General features: G+C 29.1%; 2 protein-coding genes across 11 annotated transcripts in view; one reads left to right on the forward strand and one right to left on the reverse strand.

The window, feature by feature from the left end:
- Positions 1-19,897, reverse strand: part of Buffy (BCL2 family apoptosis regulator buffy) — a 43,932-nt gene that overhangs the window by 12,821 nt on the left and 11,214 nt on the right. The gene's annotated exons all lie outside the window — the stretch shown is intronic.
- Positions 1,071-6,997, forward strand: LOC142239615 (uncharacterized). The gene is made up of 5 exons (XM_075311408.1): positions 1,071-1,468; positions 1,948-2,034; positions 3,816-4,463; positions 5,985-6,157; positions 6,214-6,997. The coding sequence occupies exons 1-5, from the start codon at positions 1,071-1,073 to the stop codon at positions 6,741-6,743; spliced, it is 1,836 nt and encodes a 611-aa protein (XP_075167523.1). The 3' UTR covers positions 6,744-6,997.

The following is a 19,897-nucleotide window of genomic DNA, read 5'->3' on the forward strand; positions in this document are numbered from 1 at the left end:
AATTAGAGAGTCATATAAAACGGACAGCGGATGGTATATGCCATTGCAAAGCTACAAAATTCCTGTTGATGAAGCCGATATTCTGAAGCGATATTAGTTGCTTCGTCGCCAGACAGGCAGCAATAAAGGCCTTGGGTAACATAATGTCTAAGGTAATCAGCTAATTGGCTAATTGACTGGTGAAAATTTGTAGAAGGTGTCTGAATCCGGAGGCTACGAAAACTCCTACCATTTTCTGTTCGGCATTAACATTTAGAAGAAACAAGATAATGGGCTTCTTTTTTCCTTCAGGATATCACTGTTTCCCGATTACAGTCCCGTATAATCTGAAGAATTTACTTGCCTTCGTCAAGACTTCTGGATGAAAGACCTCGAAAATTCGTTTGAGAAGCATGTCCTAAAATAACATTACGCTCTTAAAATATGTTTGAGATGATCATATTCTTCTCTGGATGTAGATACTAATATTATGTACCGAATTTCAAGCTTAGTATATAACTATCACGTGCCGAATTTCATGTGATGGAAAATAAGCCTTCAGGACGCTCAAGATGTCAAATATGGCGGCTATATCTAGTTAACTTTTCGTCTTTTTTCAGCTGCCCAATAATTGTGTAGGGTTGATGCCAGGAATCACATGATTGCCTCCAACGCTCTTCTGTATTCATAGAACCGCCTTATGGCACTTGATCTTCGATATAATTCTTTCCATACAATACTCTAACATGACCTGTGACAATATCTTTACCATTGAACACCATGCTTCAATTACACTGCAGACAAGTCTATAGCACATTTCGAAAAATTTCTATAGACGACAATCGTGAATATGGAAAGTGTATTGGACTTAAAGAACATAAAATGCGTGATGTATGCGTACGGGCAGTGGTTAAGTAAAAGTAAAACTTCCATTGCTCCAATGAAGCAATATTGACAACACAAAAACCACGGTTTTGCCATTATTTAAAATTTTGGGAAATTTTATTTCAAAACTGTTTTTTTTTCGAATTCAAATTATAAAAATACCTTCGGGTGGCATTGTAACCAACAGTAGTCGGCTGACCAGCAAAATGTTCAAATCAATTGGAGTTATTTTATTCATTTTAAATATTTTGGAATTTTCATTCGCTGACATTTCACACTATTTTGCTCCATCGGATATCAGTTATTTTCAACATCAGCACCATATACCGCCGCATCAACAGGCTATACCAGCTATAGCTTTTCAACCTTCCTTATCTGGTGTATATGGAACACCACAGCAAGGAATTTATCCCAATCCAGTGGGTCCGGCACAAGTTGTGACACCAGCTCCAGTAGCTCCTGTGACATCTAGTACAACGGAATTTACTCTTCCCGAGATTGTGGATAATCGTAGTGCCAAGGATGAGAGACAATTTATACCTTTGCATAAACAATATTTACCTCCAATAGAGGAAAGACCGAATTATGAAAGTCCAGAACAAGGGTAAGCAATAATTCGATTTTAGTGGAATATTATGGAAACTAAACATTCAACTGGAAGTATTCAGGATATAAGGATTATGCAAATCAAACCAAGGAGAAATATTTCAAAGTGTGCAGTGAGTTAAGGGTTACATTAAAGATGACTCTATCAAAATTTAACGCGGAATGTCTCACAATTTAAGAAATTTTTTTGCTTTATGGGCTTATTTTTATCCTATATACCCAAGTTGAGTGTCCCATTTTTGGGGGACCTAAATTTAACTCTAACCGATATAGGATAGGCAGAAAATTTATGAGAATACTACCCTGTATTGAATTAGAAGGTAATAGGGACAAATTTCATGAAGATCGGCCGATACATATATAAGAGGTCAGTTTCCAAATTCCCGATACCAATTTTTTAGTAGGATTAGTCCTTTACTTCAAAATTAGCCTCAGTTTCCGCGATCATCTCTTGCTGAAATAGTGCTTGCTATGCAGAAAGACCAAAACCCGGAGTCTAGATGTGTACCCTGGATCATCTTTGTCTGAAACCGTACTGGCTCTTCAAAAAGGCCATACCCAGGGGTTTGTAGGTGGAACCGTCATCGTGTCTTGCTGACTAGCTCTGCAGAAAGATCAAACGTAGGGGTCTGGATGTGGACCTGAAGAAGATAGATATGTTCCCAAGAGATTTGTTAGAATCAGGCAATACATATATATCAGGTCCCTTAAGGGACGGAAAAATAGAAATTTCCATTTTTCCGTCCTTCAAAATAAGCAGTTTCCGCAATAATCTCTTGCTGAATCCTTAATAGGTTTGCAGAAATACCAAACCCAGAGGTACGGATGTGGACCCGAAAAAGACATATATGTTCGCTAATTATTGTTCAATTCAACGGGCCGAGAGTACAAAATTCTGCGCGTTCCTACGAAATTGAGGAGAAGAAGAATATAATGAGAATAAGAGGGTTTTTTTTTGGGACATTGAGGGCCACGACAAGCGTATTGGAGACAATACGAAAGATGTGCCCATACATATAGCCTTAGGCGGCCCTATCAGCACGTAGATTGAGAATGGTGGGAGATTGGCAGAGACGTTGGCATAGCTGATATAATCCAGAAGGATTTTTGGGAGGTCTAAACTTCATTATGTCAAGAAATGGGCACTGACCGCACATGTTGGACTATGAACAAGTGAGACCATTTGAAGGCCGAATAAAACACTATGGAGGGAGGGTGGAATCCGACAAAAATCAGAACTAGAGAACTATTGACGACGGTCAGTAAGGCCGTTCAAATTCTGACGAAACCCTATTTTCCAGAGCATGTTAGTGTGGAATAGAGGTGACGAACTTTATTGTATGTGAGACATGTGGAGAAAATGACAAAACCTTAAAGTATTGGAAACAACGATTATGTGGGTCACTCACAGAAATATTGTTAGAATTAGAATTTTTAGCCCAAATTTGAAGGACGCGCCCATAACCTGACAGCATAAGGCTGTTGGCGTTAAAAGCAAGGTTGATAGACTTCAAATTGCATAATGTCAAGAAATGGGCGCACATGTAGGACTGTAAACGAGTGAGAGCTTTTGAAGGCCAAATACGACACTATGGAGGGAGGGAGGAATCCCAAATAATCAAAACTAGCGAGCTATTGACGGCGATCAGTAAGATCGTGCAAATTACGAAATCAACCTATTTTTCAGCGGATGATGAACTTTATTGTATGTGAGACATGGGGAGAAAATTATGAAATCTTGGTGTCGAATCGATGATTATTTGGGTTACTCATAGACACATTTTCACCCTCAGTATTTTTAGCTGATATTTGAAAACAAAGGCTCATAACCTGACAGTATGATCCAAAATGCTATCGGAACTATTGACGGCGATCAGCCGTAGAAATTATGACGAAAGCCTAGATTTGAGAGGACGTTTGTGTTGAATTGGGTTGACGAACTTTATTGTATATGTGGCATATGGGGAAACCTTGGAGTATAACCTTTGCCAATGCCCTGATACACCGAACATGGGCTATTAGCATCGAAGAATATAAACAAGCCAGGGAATACTTCGATTTGGTGGAATTCTGTAACAAGGTGAATGCTGGATTTAATGTTTGCCAGTGGACATAAGATGAAGAAAGTCAGAGTCCTCAATTCATAATGAATTTGATGTAAATATTACTTTAAATTGCTCTTTATATAATCTGATATAATAGGTTTAATTATAGTGTATAACTCATGGTTAAACAGGCTCTGATCTTAAGAAATTCTAGTGTTTTGTAAAATATTTTTTCTTATTATCATAGTATTGCACTTAATTTTCGAAACTCTCATATTAACGAATATATTATCCTTTCAGAGGTTATATCTATCAAAAACCCTCAACTACCACGACAACAACCACCACCACAAGAAGACCTTCTTCAAGACCCATAATAGTGGAAGATTTACCACCACAATTTCTACCGCCCATTGCTCCGGTTATACCCATCTTTGGCAATGATGAAATTGGAAACCCTCCTTTCGCATCACCTACTCAAGGCTATGACTATCATAGACCTTCTACCCCAGCTCCGGTATATTTACCAACATCGGTAGATCAAAAGCAACAAACTGTTATACAAAATACCGATCCATCAATACCATCATTACGTGTGAGAGTACATGAAATGCGTTGCCTTCAGCAAACACCCAATGGGGGATATTTCCGCTCAGTTCTAAAAGTGGATAGTTTTATTGGGGCTACTCCTGCCGTCGATAATGATTCCAGTGATAAACGTTGTGAATTGAAATTGCATAAAAGTTATGTTGTTGTAGATATAGCAGGAGAAGATTTTAACAAATGTGGTGTCCAACAATGTGAAGAAGGATTGTGTTTACGACTAAGATTTCCAGCGATTAGAGGAATGCGTACCGGATCGGATAGTATATTAACTTTACATTGTAAATCACAGAGTAGAGTGGCCGTAAAAACACATGCCCTCAAAATGGGTGTGATCAATGAAGTGTAAGTTTGAATTTTTTCCAATATAATTAATATTCGTAATGGTCCCTTGACATTATAAGGCATGATTCTGACAGCAAATATCGTCGTAATATACATCAGTCTGATAACAAAATTGTCGTAGTAGATGAAGCCTAGATTAGGTTAGGTATAGTGACAGCCGGATATTTTAGGATCGCTAAGATTATTCAGTCCATTGTCATAGATCAGGTGGTGAACTACTGCAACTCATGCAAAGTAAAGGGCTATATTTTTTAAAGCAAACAACGGAATAAGATCCGGAAATCTTGGTAGCCATTGCCATCATTTCCTGAAGCGCGGAACTTTTTTTTATCAATTTTTGGCTAAATCGTACTGAGTCCTGTTGGAATGTCAATGGTCTGCGGCCTAAATGTTTGTCTGCCCTGGGTTTCAAAACTGTCCCGATAATATTGGACATTTAGTTTGAACCCACGACGGGCCACATAATTATCATCGTCGGCGCTTGAGTTCTTGCCCTGGATTGAGTTGTCTGCCCTGGGTTTCAATACTGTATATAAGGCATTTTCCCAATCATTTTGGGAATTTAGTTTGAACCCACGAGGGGCCACATAATAACCATCGTCAGCGCTTGAGTTCTTGCCCTGGGTTGAGTTGTCTGCCCTGGGTTTCAATAATGTCTATAAGGCATTTTCCCGATAATATTGGGCATTTAGTTTGAACCCACGACGGGCCACATAATTACCATCGGCGGCGCCTGAGTTCCGAAGGTGTACATTTTCAGTTGATCTCTTTGGCAAGTATATTCGATTATTTTGTTTATTCACAAACTGATCACTGTGGAGCCTTCTGATAGGAGCCATTCCACAGTCGCTAACTGACCACTTTCGTGCAAGCGAAGCAACTCCTTGGATCTTTCCAGTCTAACTTTTTGTGCATCGGTGAGCTCTTGCACTTTTTCATACTTCAATAGCTTTAGTCCTAGCCAGGGAATGAAGCAGATAATTTGGCGGCTAAATTTGAGTCGAAAGGAGCCGACATATTTGGCAGCGGCGTCGACTGGGAAAAAGAGTCAGCTGCACGACTCGGCGGCTTCATTCTCTGGTTCAAACTCATTTGTATACCCTCCATCATAGGATGGTTCCTCATCCCGTTTGTAGCACACCGAAATAGTGGTCTCAGTGTATATATTCAGGACGTGTTGAAGTTCTGAGTCGATCTAGTGATGTCCGTCTGTGGAAATTACTTCCGAACGAAACAAGATATCGTCTTGAAACTTGGTAGAAGTAGTTATTTTTAATGTAGGTCAGATGGTATTGCAATTGAAAGAGCAAATTACATCCAATCTGGATGAAATTCGGTACGTGATGTTAGTATATGCTCTCTATCATCTATGCGAACATTGATCATGGAAGCTTGTAAACAATAAAAAAAAAACTTCACTGGGATAAATCCGTCTGCTGTCAGACGAGCGGATTAGACATGAATAATAATACCACTACATATTAGCGTTAACATTATGTCTAATTTCCCTTCAACTTTCAGTCAATCACGTAGTCTCGGCACTTATGCAAAAGGAGGGACACAAAATCCTTTTCGTACTCATGTGGAACTTTTAAGGAAAACTCCTCAGGGATATGCTCATCATGTGCAAAATAATGAAGCGGTACAATTGGGAGAGGAATTGTTATTGAGGGCTCATGTTCTAACTGGTGATGGTAAGAATTAAACTGAATAGAAATTTTGGCATCACACATTAATATATATGTTCCAGGTTGGAATTATACCAAACTCACCGATGTCAATCTCCAGAGAATATCACCATCTGGTGAAATTCTCAATAACGTGAATCTTATAACATCTCTAGGTTGTTTAAATCCTTCTATGAAAGGTATATGCCCACAACCTCCATCACATGATGCACCTCTAGGTTATAAACTCCCCTTCAAAGCAGTAATGTTCCAGGGAATGCATAGTGGTGATGAATTATTGATGACTATGCGTATAACGGGATGTCTGGATTTCAGTGATTGTCATGTGAGGGCCGACCAATGTTCTGCAGCAGGTGAAAATTTGATAAGGCGAAAACGGGATATGATGAAATCTTCAGAAAATCAAACTGAAGTTTCCGAAATTTCCAAATTTTCCTTCCGAGTAATAATGCCAGGGGATACTAATCTTATAGCCGCTGAGGATAACTTTGAATCATCACAATCAAAATCATTGATCTTAATGGGTTCTATTGGCTTTGTTGCTTTATTGATAGCTTTGGGTATATTTAGTGTTTTAAAGTTAAACAAATAATTTATGCTTTTTTGTCTGTTTTTTTTTTTTTACCATTGAGTAGCAATAAATTAGATATATTGTAAACGTTGTTTTTTTGTATCTAGTGGATCTGAACATGTTGCACATTAAACCAAAAATAGTCAGACATCATGTACCATGTACAAATTCGATTACCAACATGTGGAGGAAACAACAAAACAGCATTAACGAATTTTTAGATTCTCTACCAGAAGCGTAAGTTGAAAGATATCTTGGAATTGTGTTAAAACATTTTTTACAGGGATTTCTGTTTTGATATGACCCGCAGTCAGTTGTTAACCTTTGGTGCTAATAAATAAGGATGGTTTTGAATGGATTTGTATGAAAATAAATTTAAATTAAAATTCTTCGCAACAATTCCCAACAAAAATGTTGACTAGACAACTATTTTATTGTTAAGCGGCTTCCCTGGAAACTCATACACCCTCCATTTTGAATTTGAAAATGACAAAGCAGAGAAAAGTGTAAATTTTTCCTTTTTGAGAAAATATAAATGAAAGTATTTGATTTATTTGTGCATCTAGCATGTAAATGACATAATTCTGAACAGATTTTGAGAAATCACCACAAATATCTGAAAATTCACCATCAAAATCCCCAATACTGGCAACACTGGTCACTGGAATTCTTGACGTTTTGGTAGATTTTTCAACTATTAAATTTTCTATAGAAATAAAATTTTGACAAAATTTTCTATACAAATAAAATTTTGACAACATTTTCTTTAGAAATAAACTTGTGACAAAAAACCGATGGCATAACCTTACCAGCTGATTGAATTGTTTTTGCCTTATTTGGGGCACTTCCTCCAGCTTCAGTCCATTATTTGGATTGTTCTTTTATCTCTGGAGTTAGTGGTGGATCCATGTCTCATAAACAGTTATAAAACGACGCTTAAAATCCATTCTATTTTCTATATAAATAAAATTTTGACAACATTTTCTATAGAAATAAACTTTTGACAAAATTTTCTATAGAAATAAAATTTGACAAAATTTTTTCTAGAAATAAAATTTGACAAAATTTTTTCTAGAAATAAAATTTTGACATAATTTTCTATAGAAATAAAATTTTGACAAAATTTTCTATAGAAATAAAATTTAGACAAAATTTTCTATAGAAATAAAATTTTGACAAAATTTTCTATAAAAATAAAATTTTGACAAAATTTTGTATAGAAATAAAATTTTGACCAAATTTTCTATAGAAATAAAATTTTGACAAAATTTTCTATAGAAATATAAAATATAATTTTCTATAGAAATAAAATTTTCACAACATTTTCTACAGAAATAAAATTTTGACAAAATTTTCTATAGAAATAAAATTTGACAAAATTTTCTATAGAAATAAAATTTTGACAAAATTTCCTATAGAAGTAAAATGTTGACAAAATTTCCTATAGAAATAAAATGTTGACAAAATTTTCTATAAAATAAAATTTGACAAAATTTTTCTAGAAATAAAGTTTTGACAAAGTTTTTTCTAGAAATAAAATTTTGACAAAATTTTCTATAGAAATAAAATTTCTATAAATTTTTTATAGAAATAAAATTTTGACAAAATTTTCTATAAAATAAAATTTTGACAAAATTTTCTATAGAAATAAAATTTTGACAAAATTTTCTATAGAAATAAAATTTTGACAAAATTTTCAGAAATAAAATTTTGACAAAATTTTCTATAGAAATAAAATTTTGACAAAATTTTCTATAGAAATAAAATTTTGATGAAATTTTCTATAAAAATAAAATTTTGATAAAATCTTTTATAGAAATAAAATTTTGACAACATTTTCTATAGAAATAAAATTTTGACAACATTTTCTATAAAAATAAAATTTTGACAAAATTTTCTATAAAAATACAATTTTGACAAAATTTTCTATAGAAATAAAATTTTGAAAAAATTTTCTATAGAAATAAAATTTCGATAAATTTTTTATAGAAATAAAATTTTGACAAAATTTTCTATAAAAATACAATTTTGACAAAATTTTCTATAGAAATAAAATTTTGACAAAATTTTCTATAGAAATAAAATTTGACAAAATTTTCTATAGAAATAAAATTTTGACAAAATTTCCTATAGAAGTAAAATGTTGACAAAATTCCTGTAGAAATAAAATGTTGACAAAATTTTCTATAAAATAAAATTTGACAAAATTTTTTCTAGAAATAAAGTTTTGACAAAGTTTTTTCTAGAAATAAAATTTTGACAAAATTTTCTATAGAAATAAAATTTCTAAAAATTTTTTATAGAAATAAAATTTTGACAAAATTTTCTATAGATATAAAATTTGACAAAATTTTCTATAGAAATAAAATTTTGACAAAATTTTCTACAGAAATAAAATTTTGACAAAATTTTCTATAGAAATAAAATTTTGACAAAATTTTCTATAGAAATAAAATTTTGATGAAATTTTCTATAAAAATAAAATTTTGATAAAATCTTTTATAGAAATAAAATTTTGACAACATTTTCTATAGAAATAAAATTTTGACAACATTTTCTATAAAAATAAAATTTTGACAAAATTTTCTATAAAAATACAATTTTGACAAAATTTTCTATAGAAATAAAATTTTGACAAAATTTTCTATAGAAATAAAATTTCGATAAATTTTTTATAGAAATAAAATTTTGACAAAATTTTCTATAAAAATACAATTTTGACAAAATTTTCTATAGAAATAAAATTTTGACAAAATTTTCTATAGAAATAAAATTTGACAAAATTTTCTATAGAAATAAAATTTTGACAAAATTTCCTATAGAAGTAAAATGTTGACAAAATTTCCTATAGAAATAAAATGTTGACAAAATTTTCTATAAAATAAAATTTGACAAAATTTTTTCTAGAAATAAAGTTTTGACAAAGTTTTTTCTAGAAATAAAATTTTGACAACATTTTCTATAGAAATAAAATTTCTAAAAATTTTTTATAGAAATAAAATTTTGACAAAATTTTCTATAGATATAAAATTTGACAAAATTTTCTATAGAAATAAAATTTTGACAAAAATACCTATAGAAGTAAAATGTTGACAAAATTTCCTATAGAAATAAAATTTTGACAAAATTTTCTATAGAAATAAAATTTTGACAACATTTTCTACAGAAATAAAATTTTGACAACATTTTCTATAAAAATAAAATTTTGACAAAATTTTCTATAGAAATAAAATTTTGACAAAATTTTCTATAGAAATAAAATTTTGACAAAATTTTCTATAGAAATAAAATTTGACAAAATTTTCTATAGAAATAAAATTTTGACAAAATTTCCTATAGAAGTAAAATGTTGACAAAATTTCCTATAGAAATAAAATTTTGACAAAATTTTCTATAGAAATAAAATTTTGACAAAATTTTCTATAGAAATAAAATTTCGATAAATTTTTTATAGAAATAAAATTTTGACAAAATTTTCTATAGAAATAAAATTTTGACAATATAGAAATAAAATTTTGACAAAATTTTCTATAGAAATAAAATTTGACAAAATTTTCTATAGAAATAAAATTTTGACAAAATTTTCTATAAAAATAAAATTTTGACAAAATTTTCTACAGAAATAAAATTTTGACAACATTTTGTATTGAAATAAAATGTTGACAAAACTTTGTAAAAATTTCAAATTCTAAATTCCAAAAAACAAACTTTGTAAAAGTCACATTGCAAATAGGCCATATTGCACCACTTCTAGGTATAGCCTAATATAAAACAATCCCTAGACTTTACTTCTGCATGCTCTTGGAAAAACAAATTTAATCCGGTATAGTTCTATATAAATCGACCCCGGAGCCCCCTAGAGCATACGATGTGGTTGAAATTTGACAGGTGGCATATACTGACATAGTATATGCCATAGATTTGTTCGAATTTGCTACTTTTGACACGACATTCACATGGGCGACAAAGCCATCACACGAAAGTGGTTCTGCGGAGCCCCATCTTGAGATGATAGGATTAGGTCAGGTTTAGAATAGACAATCGGATTAGGTCAGGTTTAGAATAGACAATCCATACCAGCCACCCTGTATATTTCTTTTAAATTTAATTATAATATTTATAAGATTTTTTAATTTCAAATAAACATTTGAAATTTGTTTTGTGTTTACTCTCAATTGTTTAGTCTCCCTCGTAAGTGGTCATATGGTCGAAAAGCCATAATGCATTGTTGTATTCGCCAATGTACTAGTACCTTGTTAAATTTTTCAAAATATTTATTGATGTACAGATATGTCTATTTGTCCGTCCATTTCACGATTGTTCCATATATAAAAAATAAACAACTGTTTCTACACTGCGTTTGTGGTTGTACGTTTAAATAATTTACAAATGATCAAATGGATAAGTTCGTACCACAGGCCAGAAAGCAAGCCGTTGTCCATATTCCGATTTTTATCCAATTGAGATGGAGTTGTGTGTTCTCCATGATGAGAGGTAAGTGATCTAAACGATTGGGTAGTGTTATTAATGGTTTTGTGGTAAATACCCGGGATGTGAAGTTTCATTTGTTTGGGCTTTCTTGTTTGAATTTAAAATGGCAGGGGCTGTATTTGAAAATCGACACTAATCAGTCTTTGTTTTCGTCATTTGCACAATCGACCAATAAAAATGCAATAAAAATATATTTCGCTTTAAAATACACCTGCGTATTTGGTGTACACAGAATAATAGGTAGGCTGATATTTCACCAATGGTATAAGAAAATTAATTAATGAAAAATAACGTTCATTAATTTAGCCATTGAATGTAGTTTCCAAATGTTGAGTAAACTAGGCGTTTTTCTTTTATTAATTTTCAATCTAATCTGGTTTTAAGCTCAAACATTTAAGATTTATGTTAAAGCTGTCTTGGAAAATTTATTATAGCTTCATATTTCAAATCATTAGAGAGGCAATAAAAAATCACTTTGAATTGATTAAAGTTAGAAGGATAGACAAGGCTTGAGAGGTATTGGCCATATACCCTACAGACATAGAATATAAATGTGGTCTACTGTTGCAGGCAAACATAGACAATATCGATCATTGCGATAGGTTAAGTGGCAGCCCGCTTTTTTTAGGCTCACTTAGACTATTCAGTCCGTTGTGCTACTTCTTTCTTATCAATGAGTGGGGGTCGATTAGGGCCTTAGGTCGATAAGGGCCTTAGTGAGGGTCGATGAGGACCTTTACGCATACTTAGACTATTCAGTCCATTGTGGTATCGCAGGCACGATTGCCACTCGAGCCTACCAAAATTTGGAAAAAAATTAACCAAATACCTACCAAACAAAAAATCTTATTACAAAAATTATTTTTGTATAAAGTTTTATTCAAATTTTATTTCTATAGAAAATTTTGTCAAAATTGTATTTCTAAAGCAAATGTAAAAATTTAATTTCTATGGAAAATTTTGTTAACATTTTGTTTTCTACTGAAAATTTTGTCATAATTTTATTTCATATTTCATTTCTATAGAAAATTTTGTCAACATTTTATTTCTAAAGAAAATGTCAAAATTTTATTTTTATAGAAAAATTTGTTAAAATTTTATTTCTATGGAACATTTGGTTAAAATTTTTTTCTACCGAAAATTTTGTCATAATTTTATTTCTATAGAAAATTTTGTCAAAATTTTATTTCTATAGAAAATTTTGTCAAAATTTCATTTCTATAGAAAATTTTGTCAAAACTGTTGTCAAAATTTTATTTCTATAGAAAATATTGTTAAAATTTTATTTCTACGGAAAATTTTGTCAAAATTTTATTTCTTAGAAAATTTTGTCAAAATTGTATTTCTATAGAAAATTTTATCAAAATTTTGTTTCTATAGAAAATTTTGTCCAAATTTTATTTCTATAGGAAATTTTGTCAACATTTTATTTCTATAGAAAAATTTGTCAAAATTTTATTTTTCTATAAACTTTTGTCAAAATTCTATTTCTATAGAAAATTTTGTTAAAATTGTATTTCTATGGATTTTTTTTAAATTTTATTTCTACGGAAAATTTTGTCAAAATTTTATTTCTATAGAAAATTTTGTCAAAATTTTATTTCTATAGAAAATATTGTTAAAATTTTATTTCTACGGAAAATTTTGTCAAAATTTTATTTCTTAGAAAATTTTATCAAAATTGTATTTCTATAGAAAATTTTGTCAAAATTTTATTTCTATAGGAAATTTTGTCAAACTTTTATTTCTATAGGAAATTTTGTCAACATTTTATTTCTATAGAAAAATTTGTCAAAATTTTATTTTTCTATAAACTTTTGTCAAAATTCTCTTTCTGTAGAAAATTTTGTTAAAATTGTATTTCTATGGATTTTTTTTTTAATTTTATTTTTTTTTTAATTTGACAAAATTTTTTCTAGAAATAAAATTTGACAAAATTTTTTCTAGAAATAAAATTTGACAAAATTTTTTCTAGAAATAAAATTTTGACAAAATTTCTATAGAAATAAAATTTTGACAAAATTTTCTATAAAAATAAAATTTTGACAAAATTTTATTTCTATAGAAAATTTTGTCAAAATTTTATTTCAACAAAATTTTCTAAAAATTTCAAATTCTAATTTCCAAACAAAACAAACAATTGGCTTAAAACTTTGTAAAGGCCATATTGCAAATATACCAAATTTTGTTAAAATTGTATTTCTATGGATTTTTTTTTAATTTTATTTCTACGGAAAATTTTGTCAAAATTTTATTTCTATAGAAAATTTTGTCAAAATTGTATTTCTATAGAAAATATTGTTAAAATTTTATTTCTACGGAAAATTTTGTCAACATTTTATTTCTTAGAAAATTTTATCAAAATTGTATTTCTATAGAAAATTTTGTAAAAATTTTATTTCTATAGGAAATTTTGTCAAAATTTTATTTCTATAGAAAAATTTGTCAAAATTTTATTTTTCTATAAACTTTTGTCAAAATTCTCTTTCTATAGAAAATTTTGTTAAAATTGTATTTCTATGGATTTTTTTTTAATTTTATTTCTACGGAAAATTTTGTCAAAATTTTATTTCTATAGAAAAATTTGCCAAAGTAAGAGAATATGAAGAAGAGCTCAGCTATGTAGCTATGAGATAGGTTGCAGTTCATGGCTGCTTTCGACACCCAATTCAAAATGTTGCAAACGAAATAAAAAATATGTTCTACCACTATCATGCCACATAGGTGAGCATGCATATTTTAAGTTTTTGTTTTTATTTGAAAAATCCAACGGTCTTACTTAAATTTCCTTATAGATCAAGAAAAATGTAACATAGGCCTGGGCCAAAATATCGAAGTTATTATTAAAAGTTATATGGAACTCATGTATCACTATTTGGCGTTAATTTATGTCCAGTCACAACTTCTACAGTCAGTTGTTAATTTAGTAACTAGAGGACGTACGTGGAATGTTTAACAAACAAGTCCCAACTAGATTGTGGCCAAGCCGGATTGACCAAAGTCTGCGATAAACTGAGCAGACATATTTTGTGCTTCAAAGTCAATGATAGGTAAATTGTGTATTTATCAAAAACGTATTGTTGTTCCAAGTATAAACGTATTATAGGTATAACCTAATGAATAAATGGTTCTGAATAATTGAAAGGTGTTAAAATCACCAGCAGACCAAATATGTTCTCTATCAAGGATAATCTTAATATGACTTTTAAACAGTTAGATGCCACAGTTTGAATTCCATGAGGGTACGCATTGCTAATAATGCAAAAGAACAGAAAATGCAACCTTTTCAGAATACACGCTATATTTTTATATAAAACAGATTTTAACAAAGTGATGTCACAATGTAGATGATGGTCTATCCACCGTTTTCTAGAAACTCTCTTTTATCAGTAGCAAGCTATATTTTTAACCGTGCAAAGGACATGTATATCAAGAGCAAAGATGTAAAAGTTTTGTCTCTTGCAGCAGAGATATCTGTCATTCAATTTTATTGGCGAACATTAAAATTACGTAGAGTTAATGCCTCTGATGGCACAGAAGATATTTTTATTGAAATTAGTCGGAATCTGCTTCGAGAAATTTTTTCAATGGCTTTAGTTTATTCCAAGCTAATTTTTCAATATGTGTTGCATCCGTTCTTTCTTCCACTGTGGCGTGGATTTTGATCAAATCTGGCCCTAACTTTTTGATCAAATCAGGCAGGATGCCAGTATCACAGTAACGAGCAATTGTCACGGTTGCCACAGTTAAAATAATTCTACCAGAAGTAGTAGATTTTTCAACTGTTTGGTAGATTGGCAGAATTCTTAATGTTTTGGTAGATTTTGCTAAATGTTCCTCTCCAATTAAGAGGTACAATTTTCCATAGAAATAAAATTTTGACAAAATTTTCTATAGAAATAAAAATTTTACAAAATTTTCTAAAAAATAAAATTTTGACAAAATTTTCTACAGAAATAAAATTTTGACAACATTTTCGATAGAAATATAATTTTGACGAAATTTTCTATAAAAATAAAATTTTGGCAAAATTTTCTATCGAAATAAAATTTTGACAAAATTTTCTATAGAAATAAAATTTTGAGAAAATTTTCTGTAAAAATATAATTTTGACGAAATTTTCTATAAAAATAAAGTGTTGACAAAATTTTCTATCGAAATAAAATTTTGACAAAATTTTCTATAGAAATAAAATTTTGACAAAATTTTCTATAGAAATAACATTTTAACAAAACTTTCTTTAGAAATAAAATTTTAACTAAATTTTTTATAGAAATAAAATTTTATATATAATTAAAATTTTGACACAATTTTCAATAGAAATAAAATTTTGACAAAATTTTCTATAGAGGTAGAATGATTAGGGGGCCAAACATTATTTTACCGGCTATTGTAATATTGTGGAGTTGTTTTTTTTTTTTTTTTTTTTTTGATTCAGCACATTTAAAAACTTTTCGATAATAGCAAAGAAAGTTTGTTATTTTAACCCTAAAATGCTAAACATAGCCGGTGAGGCGAAGCGAAGAGACCTCTGCATACCACAAATCAAAATATGTGATGTGCCAATGTGTCTGTATTAATGTATTTAAAAATGAATTGTTTTTAGTTATTTTTGTTACTTAAAAAGTAATAAACTTGTTTATGTTTTTGTGTTAATATATTTATTTGCTTTTCTAAGTGAAATATGGATTTTTATAAAAGTTATTTTGTGACTTGCTAAAAATGTTTCAAGTGTATTTTAGGGTAACGATACTTTTACTAAATGCTGACAATATACATACGTATCCATAAATCAAAGGTAGACAATTTTAATTCATATGTCTTGCAAAGGTAAACAAACTTTTGCCAAATTCTTTAGTAAATGAATAATAGTTCATATTGTTCAATTGTTTATTTTATTTTTATTTGTGTTTTCTTTAATTAACTGAAACCCACGAATGCCTAATCCCATTAAATGTTTACTTTCCGGTATGTTAACATTGCTTACTTGTGCAAACCCATTGTCAATTGAGTTTCTGCTGGTAGCATTAAAATGGGGGTTAAATTTGGCAATCGAAGCAATGGCAATAATTCATCGGAAAAGTTGATCACACTTATATGTCAGTGAATGACATTTGGCAAATTTAAAAAAGACTCTCAATATGTTATTGCATTCAAAATATGTCAAGAGTGTCAGTCTAGCTGTCAATTGGGAGTTTAAAAACGATTTATGCAATTCTAACGACAGTGTTGGTGGATGTTTGGTACACATGTAGTGATCATAATTGTTTATACGCTGGAAAAAAACGTAGCCAGTTTCAAACATTGTGTCTTCAATGATTTTGATTATAAGTTACTGTATATGGAATCTATGTTAAATATATAAAGGCAGATTAGTTCTTTATCGGTTTATATAGAGGAGTCTATAAATAATTAGTAACACGGTTGCCACTCGAGCCAAAAATAATCTACCGAAATTTAAAAATTTTATCAAAAATCTACAAAATAAAATAAAAACTTAATTTGTAGTTTTTGATCAAATTTTTTTGATTATTATTAAAAAAATTCTTCAAAAGAAAATATTTATTATTTTTTTTTAGAAGTTTATTTATTAGCGACAATGGGTTATATGCCTTGAATTATAAATGTGTCGAAGTTTTAAATATTTTTAGCTTACACAAACAAGGGAAAATTGTAACAATTTTATTTCTATAGAAAATTTCGTAACAATTTTATTTCTATAGAAAATTTTGTCAAATTTTTTTGATAGAAAATTTTGTCAAAATTTTATTCTTATAGAAAATTTTGTCAAAATTTTATTTCAATAGAAAATTTCGTCAAAATTTCATTTTATAGAAAATTTTGTCAAAATTTTATTTCTATAGAAAATTTTGTCAAAATTTTATTTTTATAGAAAATTTTGTCAACATTTTATTTCTATAGAAAATTTTGTCAAAATTTTATTTTTTTTTATAGAAAAATTTGTCAAAATTTTATTTCTATAGTAAATTTTGTCAATAGAAAATGTGGTCAATATTTTATTTTTATAGATAATTTTGTCAAAATTTTATTTTTATAGATAATTTTGTCAAAATTTTATTTTTATAGAAAATTTTGTCAAAATTTTATTTCTACACGCAGAGAAGAAACATGATTGCCACAATCATATTCGAAGAGCAAAATAATATGATAGGAGCTATTTTTGCGGCGACCATGTAACATTTTAACCTGCAACCATGTTGGATCAGTGAACGTGGTTCTAAGAAAAATATAATTGTCCTCATCTAAAATGTTATTATATTGATAGAAAGAATTTTGTTTGAATGGAAAGACAATGGTCACGATTTAAAATGTTATGGTATTCATTCAAAATGTTTTTCTTCTACACGCTCACAAAAAATCGCTTCTGTAACATATACTCCCAAACACATTTTGCTTCAAGCATATACATTTTTGGGTATTGCCCAAACATTTATATGTTTGATCTCTTCCAATATATAATATGTTTGAAAGCATATTGGTCTAAACAATATATGTTTGGGTAGTCAATTTCAAAACATTTTGTATTTTTGCATCCAAATTCAATAATGTTGTCTTCCAAAAAACAATATGTTATTATGTGAACATATAATATGTTTGGAAGCATTTTGCACCCAAAAATATTATATGCTTAAAAAAAATTCTCCCAAACAATATTGTGCTCAAAATTTTATTTATTTATTTATATATTTACAATCATAATGAATTATGAAAATAAACAGGTAATATAGGTGCTAACAACATAGGTTTTCGACCTGAATGCTCAAAATTTTGTTTCTGCCCAATTGTATATTCCCCCACATCTTTCTCACTTCCACGAGATTTTTTAGTTCTTAGCACCTTTTTCTGTAATACAAACATTGTAGAAGAAATTATTCAATTGTATGATTTTTTTTATTTTAATTTTACCTTTTGCCGGACGGGGATTCGAACAGCGGACCACACAGTTTGTAAGGATCAAAGAAGTAGCTGATCAATTGCCCAAGGAAAAATAAAATGTTAATTTTGTAATAACAAGCAACAACCACCAACTTAATTCAATATCGCTCCCTGTTAAATAGCGCTCCAAGCTACTAAACACATATATGTTTATAGGCTATTTCTAAATTAATATATGTTTGCATCCAAGCATATTATATTTAAAAACATTTTATGTCCCAAACATAATATGTTCTAACATATTAACATATATGTCCCAAACATGTTATGCTAGTTTATGAACATTATATGCTTGCACTCAAAAATATTGTGTTTAAAAATTTGTGTTCCAAACATATAATGTTTATAGCCAAACATATGAAAAACAGTCTTTTTCATCCGTGTAGTTAAAAGAACATGGTCACAACCTAAAATGTTTTGATCTTTATGAAAAAACTTTTTTCATCGTCGAAAAAAGGATGCCACTTGAGATAAGAAAACACAAAATTACATTTATTTGTTTGTTTTTATTTATTTATAAACTAATTCATTGTTTATGTGTATTTATAATGCCGTTCAAGAAAACATCATATATTTTTACACATTCTTTTTTTTCAATTTCAACAATAAGTAATTATTCCATATTTACATCGTGCCCATCAAATGTACAAACGCAGACATCATGTAACTGCAAATAAAAATAAATGATCCATATAGCAAAATGCAGAACAAAAAACAGGTACATTTTTTCAATTACACTTTCCTTTTTTGTGTTCATATAAAACCACGTGCCACTTCTGAATAAATAAATTAACACAAAACACAGTAAATCCGTATTCTCCGTCCATTCCAAGAAACAATCAACACACGACTGACGCGCAAAATGAAAATCGTGTGTACCTGCTCAATGTTTTTATAAAATTCTTTTCGCTGCAAAAAAAGTTAAAAAATTAAATGGTCACGAAAAAAATGTAAATGGTCTTTATGGTCATGTAATGGTTCTAGACATATCTATACTTAACCTATAAAAATACTTTTTTCCCTGTAAAAAAGTAAAAAAAATTGAATGGTCAGGTACATGATTTTCCCGATCATTTAATGGTCTCAAATTCTATCATTTAAATGATAGAACATGTTTGCGGTATTTGATAACCATTCAAATGCTTATTGCCACCATACATTTTTCTCTGCTCGAAAACTATTTTTACAAAGACAAAATACATGGTTTTTGCGGCAATTACATGCTCTAGATAAGCATTAAATGGATGCGGCAACCATGTCCAAACATGGTTTTTCTGTGCGTGTATAGAAAATTTTGTCAAAATTTTACTTCTATAGAAAATTTTGTTTCTATAGAAAGATTTGTTAAAATTTTATTTCTATTGAAACTATAGAAAATTTTGTGAACATTTTATTTCTATAGAAAATGTTGTCAAAATTTTATTCCTATAAAAAATTTTGTCATAATTTTCTACCTATAGAAAATTTTGTCATTTTTTTTATAGAAAATTTTGTCAAAATTTTATTTTTATAGAAAGTTTTGTCAAGATTTAATTTTAAAGAAAATTTTGTCAAAATTTTATTTTTATAGAAAATTTGGCAAAATATTATTTCTATAGAATAATTTGTCAAAATTTTATTTCTATAGAATATTTTGTCAAACTTTTAGTTTTTTATTTTTTTTATAGAAAATTTTGTCAAAATTTTATTTTTATAGAAAATTTTGTCAAAATTTTATTTTTATAGAA

The sequence above is a fragment of the Haematobia irritans genome, chromosome 5 (assembly GCF_050003625.1).
Source record: "Haematobia irritans isolate KBUSLIRL chromosome 5, ASM5000362v1, whole genome shotgun sequence".
NCBI lineage: Eukaryota > Metazoa > Arthropoda > Insecta > Diptera > Muscidae > Haematobia > Haematobia irritans.